The 18,520-nt window shown below is 36.9% G+C and overlaps 1 protein-coding gene across 3 annotated transcripts in view; it reads left to right on the top strand.

Moving 5' to 3' along the window:
* Positions 1-18,520, top strand: part of COL19A1 (collagen type XIX alpha 1 chain) — a 181,860-nt gene that overhangs the window by 127,116 nt on the left and 36,224 nt on the right. For all 3 annotated transcript variants that reach the window (XR_010027253.1, XM_063152974.1, XM_063152975.1), the window contains exons 17-32: positions 351-404; positions 4,865-4,927; positions 5,700-5,744; positions 6,682-6,717; positions 7,615-7,650; positions 7,759-7,812; positions 9,760-9,813; positions 11,389-11,442; positions 12,683-12,772; positions 13,410-13,454; positions 13,580-13,657; positions 14,554-14,589; positions 14,691-14,744; positions 14,832-14,885; positions 17,123-17,164; positions 18,207-18,260. Coding sequence is in view for 2 of the 3 variants with exons in the window: in XM_063152974.1 (XP_063009044.1) it covers positions 351-404; positions 4,865-4,927; positions 5,700-5,744; positions 6,682-6,717; positions 7,615-7,650; positions 7,759-7,812; positions 9,760-9,813; positions 11,389-11,442; positions 12,683-12,772; positions 13,410-13,454; positions 13,580-13,657; positions 14,554-14,589; positions 14,691-14,744; positions 14,832-14,885; positions 17,123-17,164; positions 18,207-18,260 (849 nt within the window). In the remaining variant the exon portion in view is untranslated. The remainder of the gene's footprint in view (positions 1-350; positions 405-4,864; positions 4,928-5,699; positions 5,745-6,681; positions 6,718-7,614; positions 7,651-7,758; positions 7,813-9,759; positions 9,814-11,388; positions 11,443-12,682; positions 12,773-13,409; positions 13,455-13,579; positions 13,658-14,553; positions 14,590-14,690; positions 14,745-14,831; positions 14,886-17,122; positions 17,165-18,206; positions 18,261-18,520) is intronic.

The following is an 18,520-nucleotide window of genomic DNA, read 5'->3' as shown; positions in this document are numbered from 1 at the left end:
TCGAGTTAGTGGAGAAGAGCTTTAAAATGCTGCAGAACAAGAATATTGTTCATACCAGAAGGAACTTGTATTAAAATTTATATGGATTTAATTGCTGCCAGGTCTGACTGACCAGTTCACTTGAAAATAAGTTGCTGGTTTTCAAAATTCAGAGATTTAAAAACTAACTTTCTTCTTCCTCTCTCAGAAAAAAGAAATAATGAAGTTACAGAAGATAATTTACTGTACACCCCCCCAAAAAAAAACCCAACAACTTTTACATCTCCACTGCTTTTTAAAAAAAGATATGCAAATAAACATAAAATTTGTTAAATTAAAATGACCTTCTGATGCATATTTTTTCCATATAGGGCCCATCTGGACTAAAAGGAATCCTGGATTCATTGAACAAGCATTATAATGAGGTATGGAGATTTGATTTGGTGTCTGTGTGGGTTTATGACTAAGTAGTATCTAAGGGAGAAATGATGAAAGTTTTGGTTCCTCATTCCAAACCACTTTCCAAACCTAATTTCAAATTAATTCAAAAGGTAGTTTCTTTCCGGTTCCCTTTCTGCATCCCTCTACAAGTTTCAGTCCACACTCCAGTCACATTCCTGCCTTGTCATCTATCCTGCTGCCATGTGTCTTGCCTCCCATCCATCTTCTGATTACTTGGTTTTGACTGGTGAAAGTCAGAAAGGAAATGTGGGGACCACCTGGCTGTTAGTGTGAAGCACCAGCTCCCCATTTCTAAACTTATTTGCTTTAAACTGAATTTGACATTTCTTTCTTGACCAACTCTACCATGATTCTAAGAGTAAAATAGAAAGACAAGGAGGCATAATTTAAAAAATACCTGCCAGTAGTCCATGAGAATTGTCCTTATGTTTGTATTACAGACTAATAAAAATATTGTGTCAATTATAAAACCACCTGCAGCAAAAAGAAATTAAAAGACTAAAAATGTTAAAATTGCATAGGATTGTGTTCACCTTGACAAAGCTTTTACATTCTTATTTCAGGTATTTCAAGTCATTTAAGCTGTGGTAGTGTCTGCCATTGTATGAGAATGGATAAGTTTGCTTAATTGATTTGGGAGTATGCAACCTCTCTGATCAGAAAACCATTTTGTTCAAAAATTCAAGATGCACTATTCCAGCATTATTTCCCCAGTACAGTGGTTAATGTGTGTATCACAACTTAAGTCAAGCAGGTCAAGCCTGGAGGGGATTAATTTATTTTAATATTAGAATGCATTAACTATACATGAATAGAATGCACATGTATTCAGGGTATTTTTCTTATTTAGCATTCCCAGATGAGTGCTAAAATCTTTCCTTGAACAGGGATTCTGGAGTAAGTTCATGTCAAACATACCTTTCCAGCTGCTTTTATCACTGAAGTGATTTCTTTGATATTAATTATGATATTTAATCCATCCCAAATCAGTATATCACCTTAGAAGCATGTATTAGGAGTTAAGCATAGAGCATTTTTTATGCCTAGAGACTTAGTTTCTGTATTGGTCTCCTGTTTCATGTACATGCATTGAAGTTTTACATATTTTGGCTTTCACGTTTGGTTTCCTTACCAGATTCTTTTTCCTGCCAAAAAGCTTTCACTGATACCAGCAATGTTTTCTCTATTGATACCATATTTTTTGTAACTCATTCCCCACCTCTGCCTTATCAATCTCTTTAATCGTGATAGTCTCTTTAAGGTTACTTCTGCAAGAGGAAATATAAACAGTGATGATCTCCAGGAAATGACACACCTCTGTCTCCAAAAGTTGTGTTTCTTATAACTATAATGCTCTAAGTAATCTTAAGGTGGATAATATTTCCTAACTAACAATCTTCTGGAAAAAATGTAGACCAGATGGTATGTGTCTATAAATTAATTATCTTTTAAAGCCTGGATAACTTATCAACTTTCTTCTTACTTCAGCTGTCTAGTTTGAAGACTTTAATGACTCTGTCTTAAGCAATTAACTGTTCAACAAGGAAATGCTGTTTGATTCCAGATGAAAGAGGAGTTGATTTTCTGATTCAAGTAGAAGGTTCTAAATATGCAAACTTCTAGTTAAAGTTGACTCTTAGAGTCTAAAACAGACTCTTAAGTCTACAACAACAAACCTATTAATTCCTATACATTTTAGGATGGGATTGAGATATTCCCACCAAGGACAAGACAAAGAGGTCTTCAAAGAAAAAACAGCTTCTCTGCTTTCCTATTGATGCACTTAGGCAGATGTATGCACCAGTAACTTGTTTTTTCTCCATGCTGTTACATATTGTGACAGAAACATATTTTGTCCACAGCACCTTGGAGACATCAAGCAGTCTTTCACATTCCAGTATTGAATTTGCAGTGTGCCTCAGTTATCATTAGTGAAATGATATTTGAGTGATACTCTGAGGTTTTTGAGGTTCCCTACAGCACAGAGAATGGTGGTGTCATCTTCCATCATTTTATCCAAGTTTTCAAGGATGTCACAAGGTATTCTTTCGGTTGGGTGATTAAAGTGTTCAGGTATTGACCACATTTTAGTTGTTAGAAGTATTTTCACACCTTTCTTTTTTTTATCCTAAGAATATTAGTATGGCTTCTTTGTGTTAGTATTTCTAGGAACCATGAGAAACTGATACCAAGAAATGTGTTGGCTCTTAAGGCCCATCATAATTAACAATGGTTTTTTCTGGTTTTCTAATTTCTCTGTTTATTATCCGATTGTTTGCAAATTTTCTAATTGCTGTATGGCAATTTCTGATTGCTGTAATAAGTATTGGTAATTGCACAATGTATTTAAATAATTTATTGCAAGCAGGATTTTTCTGGGTCAGCATCAATCACTTTATCAGAGTGATTTTTAAGGAGGCTGGAGTGCAAGCCTTTGGAAGCATAATTTACTTGATCCATGTATACAGTGAAAGAGCACTATAAATACAACTGCTGATTGCAGCAGCAAATTGTGCTGAACAGCAAACCAAGATCAGCAGTCTTCCCTTAATGAAGGTGAGAGGAACCTGCTGAGGATAAGTAGTAGCATTGATCCATAATGGGGTGGGAGACAGTGCTGGAGCATTGCTGCCCTCATTCTTCCTGCGTGCCTGTCTTTACAGGTGACTGTTTTTATATTCCTTCTTGTTAAGTCTTTTGGATTTTCAGCATGAATCAGATGCTTCACATGTGTTCAATAAACGCATTTTGTTCTCTTCTTTTTGCCAAGAAACTAGTTCTGCCCTGTATGTAACATTCCTTCAGAGATGGATACACAATGCCTCATGATTTGCACTTTTATACTCTAAGACCTTGCTATTCTTTGCTTGGGTCTTCAAGGCTTCTGTTTGTCATCCTTCATACTTACCAGTTTTCCATATGTAGATATAAGGTTGTTTAGCTGAACTGGCTTCTAAATATCTTTGGAAAGGGCATGTAAATCAGTTTCATCAACAATGTTCTCCAACACATAAAAATAGAAAATTAAATCAAAACACAAAGAAATGGAAACTATAACATAATCTGGTCAGGAAATGTTTTGGATCACTATAATTTGTAGTAGTTTTAGACTATTATGGGATAATTCAGCATTAACTTTCTAAGATTTTTTTTGCTTTGGTGTATTTTACCAACATTTGGTTTTAAAGAGCAAATTACCTATAAAAATGCAAAAAATATAAGGGTAATTGTTTGGTCTAAAAGCCTTTTCCCTTTTTTTCCCCTTCATATATACAAAAAAAAGAAACCACAACTGAGTATAAATCATAATTTTTAGCGTACTCACAGTAACAGACACCTGGATTCTCAGCCCAGTGGTGGTCAACTACTTCTCATCAGTACTCAGGTATCTGGGTTTCTGCATCTTGTTCTGAAGGTGATTTTGATAATTAGTATACTCACAGTGTTACAAACCCTAAACACCAAGGGGAATCCATCAGGAAATTAGCATTTCTAAAATAATTATTGATTTTTTTCAATTTATATTCAGTTACCATGTTCTGAAAATATTAACACAGTGTAAATTGCACATTTATTCATTGTGATATTTTCCCATTTTAGAACTATGGAAGCTGGGATATGACAAGGGGAGTTGGCTTACTCAGGGTTCCTGCTCACCCCAGTGGCATGTGTTCTAGGATTGGGATTCCCTGCTCTTGACAGGAGCTCATTTTTCAGGGTTATTGGGTTTTGGTTTTTTTTCCATTGTCATTGCAAAGAAACATGCTCCCCTTAGGATGTCTGACTTTGTGAAAAGGAAACCATTTGCTTTGTGTTTTATTGTGTCTTTACTTTGTACAGAAGAGTAAATAAATGCAGTGCAATAACAGCTGAGCAAGTATAGAACCTGAACCTTCTGGTCCTTAAGTCTGTCTTCCTTGAGAAGCAATGTGAGGAGCCTGTTCCCTGTCCTTTGTCTTTCTACTGGAGTAGACTTAAATTAGATCTACGTTTTTTTTACATTTCATGGTACTCAAAAGTAAAAAGCTTTAGGTTCTTTTTCATATAATTTGGGGGTTTTCTTCTTTTCTAACATGCTTGAGAAATGCTTTGTAACAATGACCATAAAAATATGTTATACATGTTGAACTTTAAAAAAAAATCATAGATTTGCATAGCAATAGGTAACATAGACATTTGTCTTTTATGCTTTTGTTCATTTTCTGCTAGTGTGGCAGGAATGTGAATGCGTGATAAAGGATGTGGTCTGCAACACATTACCTACTTGTACTGCATGGGCATTTATTATTATTCCCTTTCTAGTGGTAAATTAGGACTTCTGAATTTACAGCTGGTTAATTACAATAGATTGTTATGGTAAACAAGTTGTTACTGGAACTAAATGGTGGCATTTTCTAATATTTGTGGTAATATTTCTTTCCAGAGTGACACAAGACTACTGGGAATACTTGGGACCCCTGGACTTAAAGGCCAGAAAGGAGACATTGTAAGCATTTGGGATGAATTTGGAGAAGTTTCAAAGGGCCTACCCAACCTGTCCCTGCCACCCTCAACACAGTGCATTTTATTTGATTTATCCCAATGGGCTTTGAAGGAATAGATTTTTGAGATGACTGGCACTTTGATTGTGTAGACCAATATTCAACTCATCGTGTTATCCTGCAGAGGCAGCATGTGATCCTTTCTCCTTTAGTATAAATAGAAAGGGGAAATGCTGAAGGAATTATGTATGGTTTCTATAATGCCATCTGAGAAGTCAAATGAGCTGCCCTGCCAGTTATGTTGGAAAGACTCTGAAAAAGTTGAAATTCAGAAAATATTTTGGATAGTAAATAATGAATATTTAAAGCAGTTTCTCTGTAGCGATGAGGCTTTCTATATCAAAAATACTCACAGACAGCCTCTAAAAATTACATGGAAATCTAATTCTGAATGCATACTTTATTGTTTATAGGTATCTGTCCTGTATAAAGAGCTCACTGATATTTTAACAATTGCATGCCTTTCAGACTTTTAAGAGAAGAGACAAGTGCTCTGGATATGTGACACAATTGACAACACTTTATTGAGAAGCCTGCAGATCTTCTATAGAAAACAGCCATTTAAATTCATTTGCAGATGTTTAAGTTTGATTTCCATTGTAATAATCGTTAAGATTTTGTAGCCCACACAGAAAAAAGTACATTTAAAGAAGAGGAGGGGGTTATTTACATTTGCCAGAATACAAAGATTTTAAATATAATTAATTTTATTAAAAGGGTCAACAAGGAGAATTGGGAATGACTGGTGCAAAAGGAGAAAAGGTGAGTTAATTCCTTACTTCTGTGCTCATGTGCTAGAAGTTGATGCAATGTACTGATTTTGAATGAAATCTTGTAAAATATACCGGAGATCAAGGGAAAATATGTGGGTATGGGAAAAGTTGTCCATCTCTAAATGTCCTTAGACTTTATTCAAGCCCCTTATTGGAGGGTATTTACATAGGCAAGTAAATTTCCCTGTTTTACCAGCTCACCAAACGTTTAGCTTTAATAGCATTCAGACTGTTACTTAATACCTATTTAAAATTATTTTTATATATGTTTATGATCAGAGGCTGCCTAATTAATTAGGTGACAGTCATACTTTTTCAAGTTATGATCTTCAATATCTATATGAAAAAACAAGAAGCTTTAAATTATTAAAATTTGCACATTAACATTCTTATTTAGTATATTTTAGTTTAAGCATAAATTTTACAGTATGATTCAGATGGTATTACTTGGGAACAGAATTGTATTTTACTTTTCTGGGAACATGTGCTGTACATAGTTCTACTGATTAATAGTTGTTTTCCCATTCAGCTGTGAGGCTTCTTGATTTCTTTGGTCATACCTATATATTCCTATATAATTTTCATGCAGGCAGAAACAGTATTTTTACTCCATTGATACAACAGATTTATGATTCTGTGTGTTATAAAGCACCTGTGCTTGAGAATTTTTTAGATTTGGATGCATGATTACTCTCTTTAGTTCATGTTCTTGACCCTCCCTTGAGCTCCTGCTTAAAGGGATCATGAATGTCATGGTCTTGGCATTAAATCAACATCATCTCTCAAGCAAACTTTCTAATACATATATTTGTATTTTAGACAGTTTTAAAATAGCCACATTTTCCAAGACTCTTCAGCAAAACTAGACATATGTGCTATTTACCATTTTAAATAAATCTGTTAACCTCTTTTCTACTTTTCCTTAGGGAGAGCCTTCTGAAAAAGGGGACAAAGGAGACCCAGTAAGTATAACATGTTTTGAATATTCACTGCTGTGAATAATACACAGTTGAGATTACTGTCACACCATATTCATTCTGTAATTCTTTTCTTTGTAGACATCCACTAGATGCAGGGATTATGTGGAATAGCATATGTATTGTCTCCTTCTTACATGTCCATCAAGGTCTCCCAGGTTATAAATAAAAAACAGAGGTGCCCTGATTTTCAACATTTCTGTTGCTGGTACTGTCCATGAACTGAGTTTAGAGCACATGCTTTTTTTTTTTATTCCCTGAAGGTTCTTTCTTTCAGCTTTTCCAGAAAGTTTTATGTGGCCTGAACTGTGCTGTTTTGATGCCACTAGTGTGGCAATTAACATCAGGCTGTTCTCATACAGCTGTTTAATGTGTGCATAACTTTTTTCTTATTTTGAGACAAATTTTCAGAACACTCATTCTGTAAGACTCTCTTTACCTATGTTCCATGTTTGGAATTAGTTTTTTGTCCTCTCTTACAATATTTGATCAAAACTAGTTGTGCTTTTAAATATAAAACTCAAGGTTACTGAGATTTTTTATTAACATATTATAATAATCAGAATAAGTCCTACTGTAATAATATGTGGGCTTGGAGGTGAATATTGGTTACCAGAAGAGATGTAGTGGTGATGAATAGACTGGAAATGCTGCTAAGGAAATGTAGTGTTTTCAAACATTTTTTCTTTAAAACATTGGGAAAACTTGCAGAAGAAATTAGGTTGCTATGTCTTTCAGAGTTTGCAAAAGGCATCAGAAATTTATATTTTCTCAATATTTAAGTCTGCAAACTGCATAACAATATTTTAAGGTAGCAAATTAAGCTCTTATTTGATCCTACTTTAATTTCTAACTTCTTATAGTTGCATTTACTATTTTCAGGGAGAGACTGGAATGGAGGGATCAAAAGGAAATAAGGTATTTTTGGACTTGTACATACTGTATACATTGCCAGTATACTTAGCTGATACTGGGAGACATAGCAGTAAACTTGGATTTCTTTGTTTTCTCAAACAAAATCATTAGGGTGAAATGGGAGATCCTGGACCACCTGGTCTTATTGGAAATCCAGGATCAAAGGTAAGTGAAAGTTATTTCATCCAATAACAATTGCATTCTATGCCGTTAGATAACAGGACTCTGAAGCTATCAACTCTTTGTCTAGTATTAATGGGCAAAGAATGCAAATAATTTATATCAAAAGTTTGTGCTTGGATCATGACTATTTTACATAAAATTTACGTTATACATTAAGTTCTTGTTGCTCTCAGCGTCACACAGAAAGGAATATTCAAGCAACACTCAGGTGTTATTTTGTCACTTGAGAATATGAGCACCCATTTTGTAATTAGAAATCCTCTGGTAGCTGGGTGAATTCTCTTTATGCTTAGTGAGGCAAGGAGCAATCATGCCAGTACTCGAGCAGCTCCTTTGTTTAGTCCTGTGAGGCAGCAGGTAATGTTACAGCAGTCATGGCCTGGCTTTGAGTCTGTCCTCACAGGCAAACCTCAGGAAGTGTGGCCTGCATGAGTGGACAGCGAGGTGGATTCAGAACTGAACAGCAAATACCAGAGGCTCATAATCATGGCACAGGGTCTGGCTGGAGGCCTGTCCCTGGTGGTGTCCCCCAGGGTTCAGTACTGGGCCCAGTCTTGTTTAGTTGGTTCATCAAGGATTTGGATGAAGGAACAGAGGCATCCTCAGCAAGTTCCCTACAACACAAAATCTGGGAGGAGAGGCCAATACCCCAGAGGGCTGTGCAGCCCTTCAGAGGGACCATGACAGGTCTGAGAGATGGGCAGAGAACTGTCTGAAACTCAACAGAGGAAAGTGTAGGGTCCTGTACCTGGGGAGGAATACCCATAGGGGACAACTTGCTGGAGAGCAGCTCTTTGGAGAAGGACCTGCAGACCCTGGTGGACAACACCATGAGCCAGCAGTGTTCTTGTGGACAAGAAGGCCAGTGGTGTCCTGGGGTGCATTAGGGTGCATGGTCAGCAGGGTGAGGCAGGTGATCTTGCCCTTCTGTTCAGCCCTGGTGAGGCACATCTGGAGTGCTGTGTCCAGTTCTGGGCTCCTCAGAACAAAAGGGACATGGAGTTCTTGGAGCAGATCCAGTGGAGAGCAAAGATGATTAAGGGATTGGAGCATCTCCCTTACATGGAAAGACTGAGGGAGCTGGACTTGTTCAGCCTTGAGAAAAGAAGTACACCTCATCACTGTTTATAAGTGGTGATGAGGTGATGAGGTTTCCAGGCTCTTACCAGTGGTGCCAAGCAATAGAACAAGAGGCAATGGGCAGAAACTGATGCACAGGAAATTCCACCTGAACATGAGGAAGAACTTCTTTACTCTGTGAGTGACTGAGCAATGGAACAAATTGCGCAGGGAGGTTGTGGAGTCTCCCTCATTGAAAGAAACTGCAGTGTGCTCTAGAATGACCCTGCTTGAGCAGGAAGGTTGAACCAGACAACCCACTGTGGTTGCTTCCAACTTCACCCATTCTACAATTGTGTGATTCCGTGAAAAAAGTAACTGAAGCACAAACGTTCTTGAGAATCTCTCATGATGCCTTGAATTGTATGAAACACAGATAGAATTAGAAATATTAAATCTAACTGCCACCCAACAGTATTCATGTTGGATAGTATTTTAATTTTTAGATCATGAAAAGAAGACCCAGTGAGAATGGATGTGGCTATAGAAGCCTCAAAATTGTTGTCGTAAAAATGATTCTTAAAATCTTGATCTTTTCTTTTTTTATGTCTTTCCCTTTAGGTATTCCCTTTGTATTTACTTGTATTTGCTTTATATGCATACTTTGGATTTTGCACGTATCTGTCCACAAGACTTACAGAACTAAATGTTAGAGTAAGGGAGAATGAGCAAACTCTCTATTTCTTACTCCATGTGGAAGACAATTCTAAATGCCTGATGTTTTAATATATTCACATATAAGAATGCTTTACACCATATTGCAGTAGTTGATTGACTTTTACCTCAGGTGTGTATTATATCGTTTCACAGGGACTGCAAGGCCCTCCAGGACCTGTTGGACCCAGGGGACTGCCAGGAGAAGCTGTATGTATTGTGCCGTTTCTCCAGCTGTAGCTGGGGTGTGTGCACAATGAAGCCGTGCCACAGAAGTCACCATAGCTGCTCTTTTGTGGGTGGTGCTGCAGCTATCAGAGGCTGAAGCACAGTAGGATGGGATGCCTCCCTCAACAGGCCATTATCTTGAGTTTCAGTAAACCATCTATATCGTGCTTCTTACACTGCTTGATAGCCTGGAGTGGATCTGGATGTTTGGGTTACTTTTTACATTAAATTACATTGTCCAAGAGTCATCTAGAAGATAAGGATTACTTCTTTCTTTCCTAAGAAACCACTTGAGCTTGGCCCAACTAAAAAAAAATTTGGGAAATCCTTAGAAAAGAAGAGAGAGGAGAGGCTGTATGTATTTTATACCAATATCAAAAATGGATAGGGTAGGCCATGATCAGTAAGCATAAATTTTCATTTCCATAATGATTTTGTGTTGGTATAAGCAGAATATTCTTCATTAGGGTACTTTCTTTCTTATGCTTCTAGTTTGGATGCCTGGGTGAAACGAGTAGCTGTCTGTACTAAGTACAGAATGCAGCAGAGAAAGCAAACACAGCTGCTGAACATTCACTACTGGCATGAAAATGTTGTCATCTGTCATATGTCAGTGTACACAAAACTGTGTTTTACACTGAGAAGAAAAATTAAAACAATATGTGTTTCCTTGTCTTTTTCTTAGAGAGTTCATTTTCCAGTCCAGCTTAAGTTTCATACTAAGATTTTACTGTTCAGTTTGGGCAATTTTATCCTTTACTGTAAAAATTACTGGTATTCTTAACAAAATGCTTGACTAAATAGTTGGTTGAATAACATTGAACGGTCATGGAAAAAAATTTCTGTATTTGTTGCAGTATTGTGAAAGAACTCAATTAAGCCTTACTTGTTATTTAATAGTTTCTATTTAGATTTTAATCTTTTTCATTTATCTTCATTTCTCTGCATTTATAAAAATCCTTCATGAAAAGGAAAAGGGAAAATACTGAAGTTAAAATCAAAATGTGAAAGATGAGAAGATTTAGACAAAATAAAGGCTGGAACATACTTTATTTAGTGAAAATGTTTGACTGTCCATTACATATCTAAAACATTTAAAAGGAATTGTTGGATTAACTAATGTGAAGTATTAGAAATTAATTGAGGCTTTTAAGATACCAGTTTGAATAATTAACTAGTACGGGAAATCATGCAGCCCTCCGTGGGCAAAAGAGATGAGACACTTACTTAAAATTCAAGTTTTTATGTGTTTCTTGAAAAAACAGTTGATTTTCAAGACTTGGAATTACTTTGAAATAGAAGAAATAAACTGTTTTGTCTCTGCAATTCTCCCCAGTAGGGTCCAGAAAATAATCTTGATTATTACATTTTAACTTAAAGAAAAATGATTTATATATTTAATTATGGAGGCATTAATTAACTTATAGTCTTTAACATTTGGAGTCATTACTAATGCACAGTAAATATTCCAGTGTAAACTGTTTTTCATCTGTGCTTTTATATAACCATTAAGGGAATAGCTATAAAAATGTACAGTTATATTTTTATTGATTCCAGGGCTTACCAGGAGATCCTGGGGTACCAGGAAACCCAGGAATTAAAGGAGACAAGGTATGTTTTAAGTGTTTTCCATTAAGCTTGATATGTTAAAGCATTTTAAATTTTCACTTTGAGAGAAACCTTCCATTCTTCTGTAGTGCATCTGTGTGGCTGCTGTGTGAAGTGATTTTAAAATGTACCAGCAGCAACCCCCTGTGTCTTGGAGAAGAAATATCTCTGCACTTGGAGATGGTTCAGGCCAGTTTGGCAACCTAGTTGCTCTTTAGATGAATAATTCAAGTAATATTTCAAAGAGATTGGACTGTGCCCTTAGATCTGGGCTGTGCAGAAATGTCATTTCAGGTCCTGACTACAGAACAACCTTTGCAGGGTAGTGTCCTACCCAGACTAATGTGCAAAATCCCACTTCACAGTCAGACATATTCATCTTGGCAGAGCTCTAGGGCAGCTACACTGGCTCACATGTAAGCTAAGGCTGGATCTCCTTAGGACATTGTATTTTGCTGTGTAGAAATCCCTTAGTTAGAATTCATCTCCATCAGCAAGGACTAAAAACTATGTGTGTGTATATACTAAATGTAAAGAAGGAGAAAAAATGAGGATATACAGGTGTGCTCTGAGCTATGGGATGTGTTGTGGTATTTATACATCATGGGGTAGCAGGGAAACCAATAAACTGTAGTCTGAAGTGAGCTGAAAGAAAGGCAAAAGAAATAACTGGAACAAGGACAAAAATATACTCATTTTGCAAAATGGGACATGGTGGTTCAGAAAAAATCAGAAAGGATGTTGCAGGAGGCCTGCAGGGGACAAGAGGCCAGCAAAACAAAAGGCTCGATTTTACTGCATAAACAGCAGAGTTTAGCCATGGGGAACAAGAGACATTGCTTGTATTGAAATAAGAGCAGAGGTGTAAAGAGGAATACACTCAAGACCCCAGGTTTAGCACTAGTGGTTGATAGCTGGGAGAGACAGCTGTTGTTTCAGCTGTTATTATGAATTAGTTGGCAGAGTTTAATGACAACCTGCATATTAGGAGCCTGGGGAACAAGAAATGTAGATCAGATGCATTGCAAGCATGGAAAACCAAGAGAATGCTGGTTATTGTTGATGGTTCTATGACCCATGTCTCCAATTCTGTAACTTTTTGAAGGAAAATATGAGGGTATTTTTTCTTCTCTATATCTTTTCAAAGTACTGGCACTTTCTATGATAAACTTGATAATATTTAGAGATTTTTCATAGGGAAAAATCCTCACATTTCTGTTAGTGATTCAAATTTATATTGTAGGGTGACCCTGGTGGGATTATGGGACCACCTGGACATCCAGGTCCAAAAGGTGATATGGGGCCTCCTGGACCAAGTCTGCCTGGAACACCAGTAAGTCCATAATCTGAAAAGTCTCTCCTGACTTTATTTTCTGCAGGGGCAACTGGGAAAGAATTCTCACTGTGCAATGAAAGAAATCACAGAATGGTTTGTGTTAGAAAATACTTTAAAGTTCATCTAGTTCCAACCCCCTTCCATAGGCAGGGCACATCTCTCCCTAGAGCAGGCTGTCCAAAGCCCCATCCAACCTGGCTTTGAACACTTCCAGGGATGAGAAATCACAACTTCTCTCAGCAACCTGTTCCAGTGCCTCCACCCTCATAGTAAAGAATTTCTTCCTAGTAACTAGTCTAAACTTAGTCACTTCCAGTTAAAATCCACAAAGCAAGTATTTTTTAATTGTAATTTCAAAATCAAAATATATTTTACAGTGGTATTATAAGTGCACTAAAATATAGAAATAGTGTAAGTCTATTAGTCTGTTAGTGTGGTCTAGAGATAGTGTATCACAAATGATCCTAGCGACACTGGCACTAACAAGGAAGATATGTAAATTTGTCACAGTTTATTTCTAAGGGCTTGCTAATTTTGGCCATTAAATTTATTTAGTCTCTTGGATTTCAAAACATAATTTGTTTTTTTTTGTCTTGGTTTTTTCCTGTTTTGTTTTGTTTTGGGTTTCTTTTAGGGTCCCACTGGTGTTCCTGGAAACCCAGGTCCAAGGGGTCCAAAGGTATGCCAAATACATTATTTCTGTTTCTAAAAATATTTTAAAATTTTATTTTATTTTATAAAAAGATAATATGATAGTTTGCATTTTCAGAGCTTTTGTGATGGAAAGCCTTGTACCTTTCGCAGGGAGAAAGAGGACTACCTGGTGTACAGGGAGCACCTGGGGAGATGGGGCCCCCTGGAATAGGCATTCAGGGATCACCAGTAAGTAAACCAGAATTTGGGCTTCTTGCTGTTCATCACTGAGCAACTGCAATGGGCAAACAGAGCACAATAAAAAGCCATGAACTCCCTTCTGGCCTGACTCCCAGCTCTCAGTTTGCTTCAAGGGTTGCTCTGCAGTTTAAGTTCAAACATGCAGCAACTTGACACAAACATCTGAGGCATTCATAGTAAATCATTTGTACTGCAATAACTGTTTCAGTTATTCTGCTTGTTTCCCAGGTTTCTTTCTTTTTAATGCCTTTAAATAAAGCCACCTGCAGTGCCTTCAGAGTTTGCAGTAAAAAGAATTGCTGATGTTGATGGTGTACCTGGTAGGAGGTACATGTTATTGCAGGAGTTTTACTCCAGTGAAACAATCTCTGCCTCTCACTGAGGCAATCTCTCTTCAGTCAACCAATGTGTATCACCTGATACAATTCAGTTTATGGACAGTGCTCTGGTATAAAGGGAAAAAAATTGTGAAAGGTGACTAGGCATTCACCCTGAATGTCTTAATCTAAAATAATAATACTTAAAGATAATATTTTCAGTCACAATATTTTCTAATCTGAATTTTTAAAATTACCCATTTATATGTAAATTATCTGTTTCTATTCAACTGCTCATTAGCTTTTTTAATGAATCTTCTTGCTAAATACCAAGTTTCACTACAGATCATTAATTTTTGGAAATGCTTGCCCTAAAAAATGGGCATTTGCAAAGTCTTGAGGTCTCTAACTTTGGCAAAATTACATGTGGATCTAAAGCCAAATCTTAAAGTAAGCCTTTCTCAAAGTGAGAACTGCACAAACATCCCACATTCAGCATTTTTAGGTGAAGTTCATCTCCCTTATCCCAGAAAGTGTAACTACTGATTATTTGGAGTTTTCTTACAGGGTCCTATAGGTCCAACTGGATCAGCAGGTGTGCAGGTAGGGTATAAGTTTTCTCTTTGATACAAAAACAGTACTTCAGTTTAAGAGTTTTGCAGGAAAAGTATTCTTATATCCTAAATGACCTTTCATGCTCTTAGGGCCCTAGGGGACCTCCAGGATTGCCAGGAGCTCCAGGTACCCCTGGTATTAATGTAAGTGACAGTTTTATATATATACAAGAAAAAGTAATGTGTGCCTCATCAAGGATTTAGGCCCTCAAGTTTTCCATTTGTTTCTAGGGCACTCCAGGAAGAGATGGAAAGCCAGGACTACCAGGCCCTCCAGGTGATCCTGTACGTATACAGGGAAAGCTTTTGCATTTGCTTTGGTGCAAATATATTAAATTTTTATGAGTTGAGATAGCACAGCAAGCCTAGAAGAACCAGTGATATGAAGATAAAGTAGAAATACTTACTTGGGAAAGACAGAAAACAGCCATGTTATGTACTTGGGCTCAGTAAAACCAAGACTGTCATCATGATGTTTCCTTAAGCTTAGAATTAATTACCATGTAGTTAATGCTTATCAAAAATCATGGAGCTGAGTGTCACTTAGCAGATTATTCTCAATCTTGAAAAGAGAGGTCTCCCCCATTCTCAGTTCTTGTCAGTGATTTCATTTCATTTGGGTAAGTAGATAAAATTCTGAATTTGGAGTGGAAAAGATTGCTTGCTTTTTGAAGATGTAATCAAAATTCAGAGGCTGTCTGAAGTCAATAAGATTTAACTCAAGAGAGATGAGGATAAAGTGCTTAATAATGAAAGCCAAAATCCATAAGTAGAATAAGTCTGGAATGCACAGCACATTGTAAACTAAATGTAAGTAAAATGTTTGATGCTGCTATTAAACAGACAGGTCTAAATGGTAAAACTCACAAACAGGACAATTATTGCCTTTTGCTCTCTTGAAATACTCTTCTCTTTGGAAAAAAACATTTTTTCCAGGGAGATGTAGCAAGCAGGAGTGAATCTGGAGAATTAAGACCATTTTAACACTCCCAAAATCCCAGCATAATTCATACACTTATTCAGAGAACAACACACAGATGTGTGGCTCTGGAGAGTGTGTTTGCAGCCAGGCTGGACGTGCCTTACACCCAGAGCAGGGGAGCTGTGTGGCACAAATGCACTTGGCTTGGCCTCGTACATGTGTGCCCTTTTCAGCTGGGGTGAGGACCCTCCCACACTCAGGGTTTGGGGTCTGTGCCAGACATTGATAGAGCAGCTAAAATAACATTAGAAAAGGGGAGAGGCTGGGGAAATTACACTTCTAGTCCACTAGGAAGACCAACAGGTGATATGGTAATAGCCTGCCTAGCTGAAAAAGGTCCTGAGGAGAAGGGTGAAAAGTCAGGCTATGTAGGTTTTTGCTTTCAAGTCTTGTCAAATGGTTTTTAAGAGCAGCTGATCCTGTACAGTTTACCTCTGTGCAGAGGATGGACTCACACCTTACATAACAATGTCCTCAACTTGTGCTAGGTGGTGTTGTCTCACCCTAACAAACATCTTGGCATGCTTTCAAGAGTGGTTATGCCACCCTACAGACAGCGTGCTGATTATATTTCTGGTTAATTATATTCAGCAGTGCATCTCTTGAGCTGATCTTTGACACTCATTGCTTTTAACTGGCAGTCTTTGGAATATGCTAAAGAAAGTGCTTATATTTTATTTTTATTCTTTAAGATTGAAAGAATTGAAACATGCTAAACAAAATAAGTTAGCTTGTTTTGAATGTGTCTAATTTTATCGTATGCCCAGGATAGATATGATTTTAGATTTAGGAATTGTCAGAAAAAAGAGAATTATTAATTGGAGACTATGTGAATGAAGCTGATGACAACCATGGCAATGAGTTTTTAACAGGGAGTCTTTAAAGATAAATTTAATGGCAGGTCTTGGAAATCTGGGATCTGTTTCAGTACAGTATAGATCCACTGACTGATATTTAAATGGCTCAGCTTTAGTATTGGTAGCAATTTAGCAGTGGCACCAAGGAGTTACACACTAATTATTAATGCTTAGATGCAGGGAAAATATTACATATGTTGCTTTTGTTGCTGTAGCTGGATTATTTCCAGTATCTGAGCTAATTTATTGAAGTTAGCTTTGGCATCTCCAGAATTTGTACTACTGATGACAGTAGAGTCAAAGCCTAGGAGAAAGGAGGAGGAAAGCAGTTGAAGATAATCAGGTGAGAGTACAAGGCATTCCAGTAACATTGAGCTGTTGCTGATGTGCTACAAAAACAATATTAGTATATTCAGGAGTTAGGCTGTTGTCATGGTTTGAGACATTTCATTGCATTTACAGTTAAGAATTACAATCAGTAAGTTGGGTAGACTGTGATATTTACTGTATCTGAAAACCTGTTTTTTCTTTTGACTTTTCATTAAAAAGTAGATTAAACCAACATATATATATATATAAAATCAGCTCTATGTGTAATGATACAAAGTTTAGAAGCAATGAAACACATCAGAATCAATAGTGCTTTGTAAAACATTAACTGCAGATGCCTTTTTTAATTTCAGGTTGCACTTCCACTTGTGGGAGACATGGGTGCTGTACTGAAGGTAAATTTTTCAGAGATGAAATGTCTTTTTTTGCTATAAACATGCTTTTTAAACAAACGTGAACTTGAGAGCTTCTGTAGGTTCAGTTCTGACTTACAGGGCTAGCCTAAAATAGCATTGTGATATTTTTTAAAATTTTTTGTTTTCTTTTTAAAAATACTTCAGAAATGAATTTTATAGAAATTTTGCAAAATAGTGTTAGAACAGCAAGGGCCTATTCAGCATATCCAGCCCAAAGTATGAATTGCTACAAATATACTTTGTTCTTCACTTTAGTTTGTAGCATTAATTTCAGTAATATACAAATGGGAAAAATAGTCTAGAATTTCTAAGATATTATTTTGAAAATAATGAAATTTGGAGTGTTCTGCAATATTTCAAAATGAAAACTGTGCTCAGGAGAATTTCAATATGAAAAGCTCACATCATTTCTTCTTTCCTTTATTAATACATCTACTTAGGGTTTATTGACTTTCTCGTTTCCAAATCTGATTTATTTTAAGTCTTTCCTTTTGATTGTAATTGTGCTGCCTTTCTGCTGTACATGCATTTCTTGTCAGAGCTCTCTCTCTTGCTGCTTCTTTAAGCTTCATTCTTCATTTCTCAGGGTTTTGGGTTAGCACTTCTGTATACTGCAATTTAGCTGGCAAATGCTTCTCTCAGCAATGCAGGGGTCATTTACTTTTAAATAACTACAGATTTGAAGCTGGAGAAAGTAACAAGTAGCCTTCATCTCTAACTAATCCTTGAAAGGAAGATGCTCAAAGCTAAACACAGGTGTGTCTGGGGCTATCCAAAGTAAAGCTAAAAATGTGTTAGTGTGGTTTGAGTAGAGTGTGAGAGATGGGGAGGAAAACAAGGAGTTCTCCCCGAGCAAGTAAATGGTTTAGAAGAGAGCAAGGACTGAAGAGAAGCTTTGGTTAAAAACAGAGGCTTGGTCAGAAGGACAGGAAGGAAGCAGTATGCATGGATCAGTCTGCATGGATCAGATCTATGTCATAAAAACATTTATTTGTCACTTCATCTTCTGTCTGCTCCACAGGGTGATCCTGGCACAAGAGGTCCTCCAGGCATTCCTGGCAGAGAAGGACCAAAAGTAAGTTTTGAAGAGTGTATTTTTCATTGGTTTGGCTCTTGTTAAAAGCAAAAAGACAGATTCTTACCTTTGTGAGACTTGACTTTTTTGTCTCACCCGTATCCCTGTGGCATTGGGCAACCTAAAAGTTCAAATGATTTTTATGTTTCAGGCCTCTTCATGTGTCAGTTTGCCTTTTGTCTAAGTTGAGTGAGCAAAATAGCCTGAGTTGAGTCCCAGGCCCAGACAGCTTTTCTGTGTCATGCCTCCATTAAAGCTGG

Source organism: Melospiza melodia, chromosome 3 (genome assembly GCF_035770615.1).
Source record: "Melospiza melodia melodia isolate bMelMel2 chromosome 3, bMelMel2.pri, whole genome shotgun sequence".
NCBI lineage: Eukaryota > Metazoa > Chordata > Aves > Passeriformes > Passerellidae > Melospiza > Melospiza melodia.
This window is presented reverse-complemented; position numbering and strand designations above follow the sequence as displayed.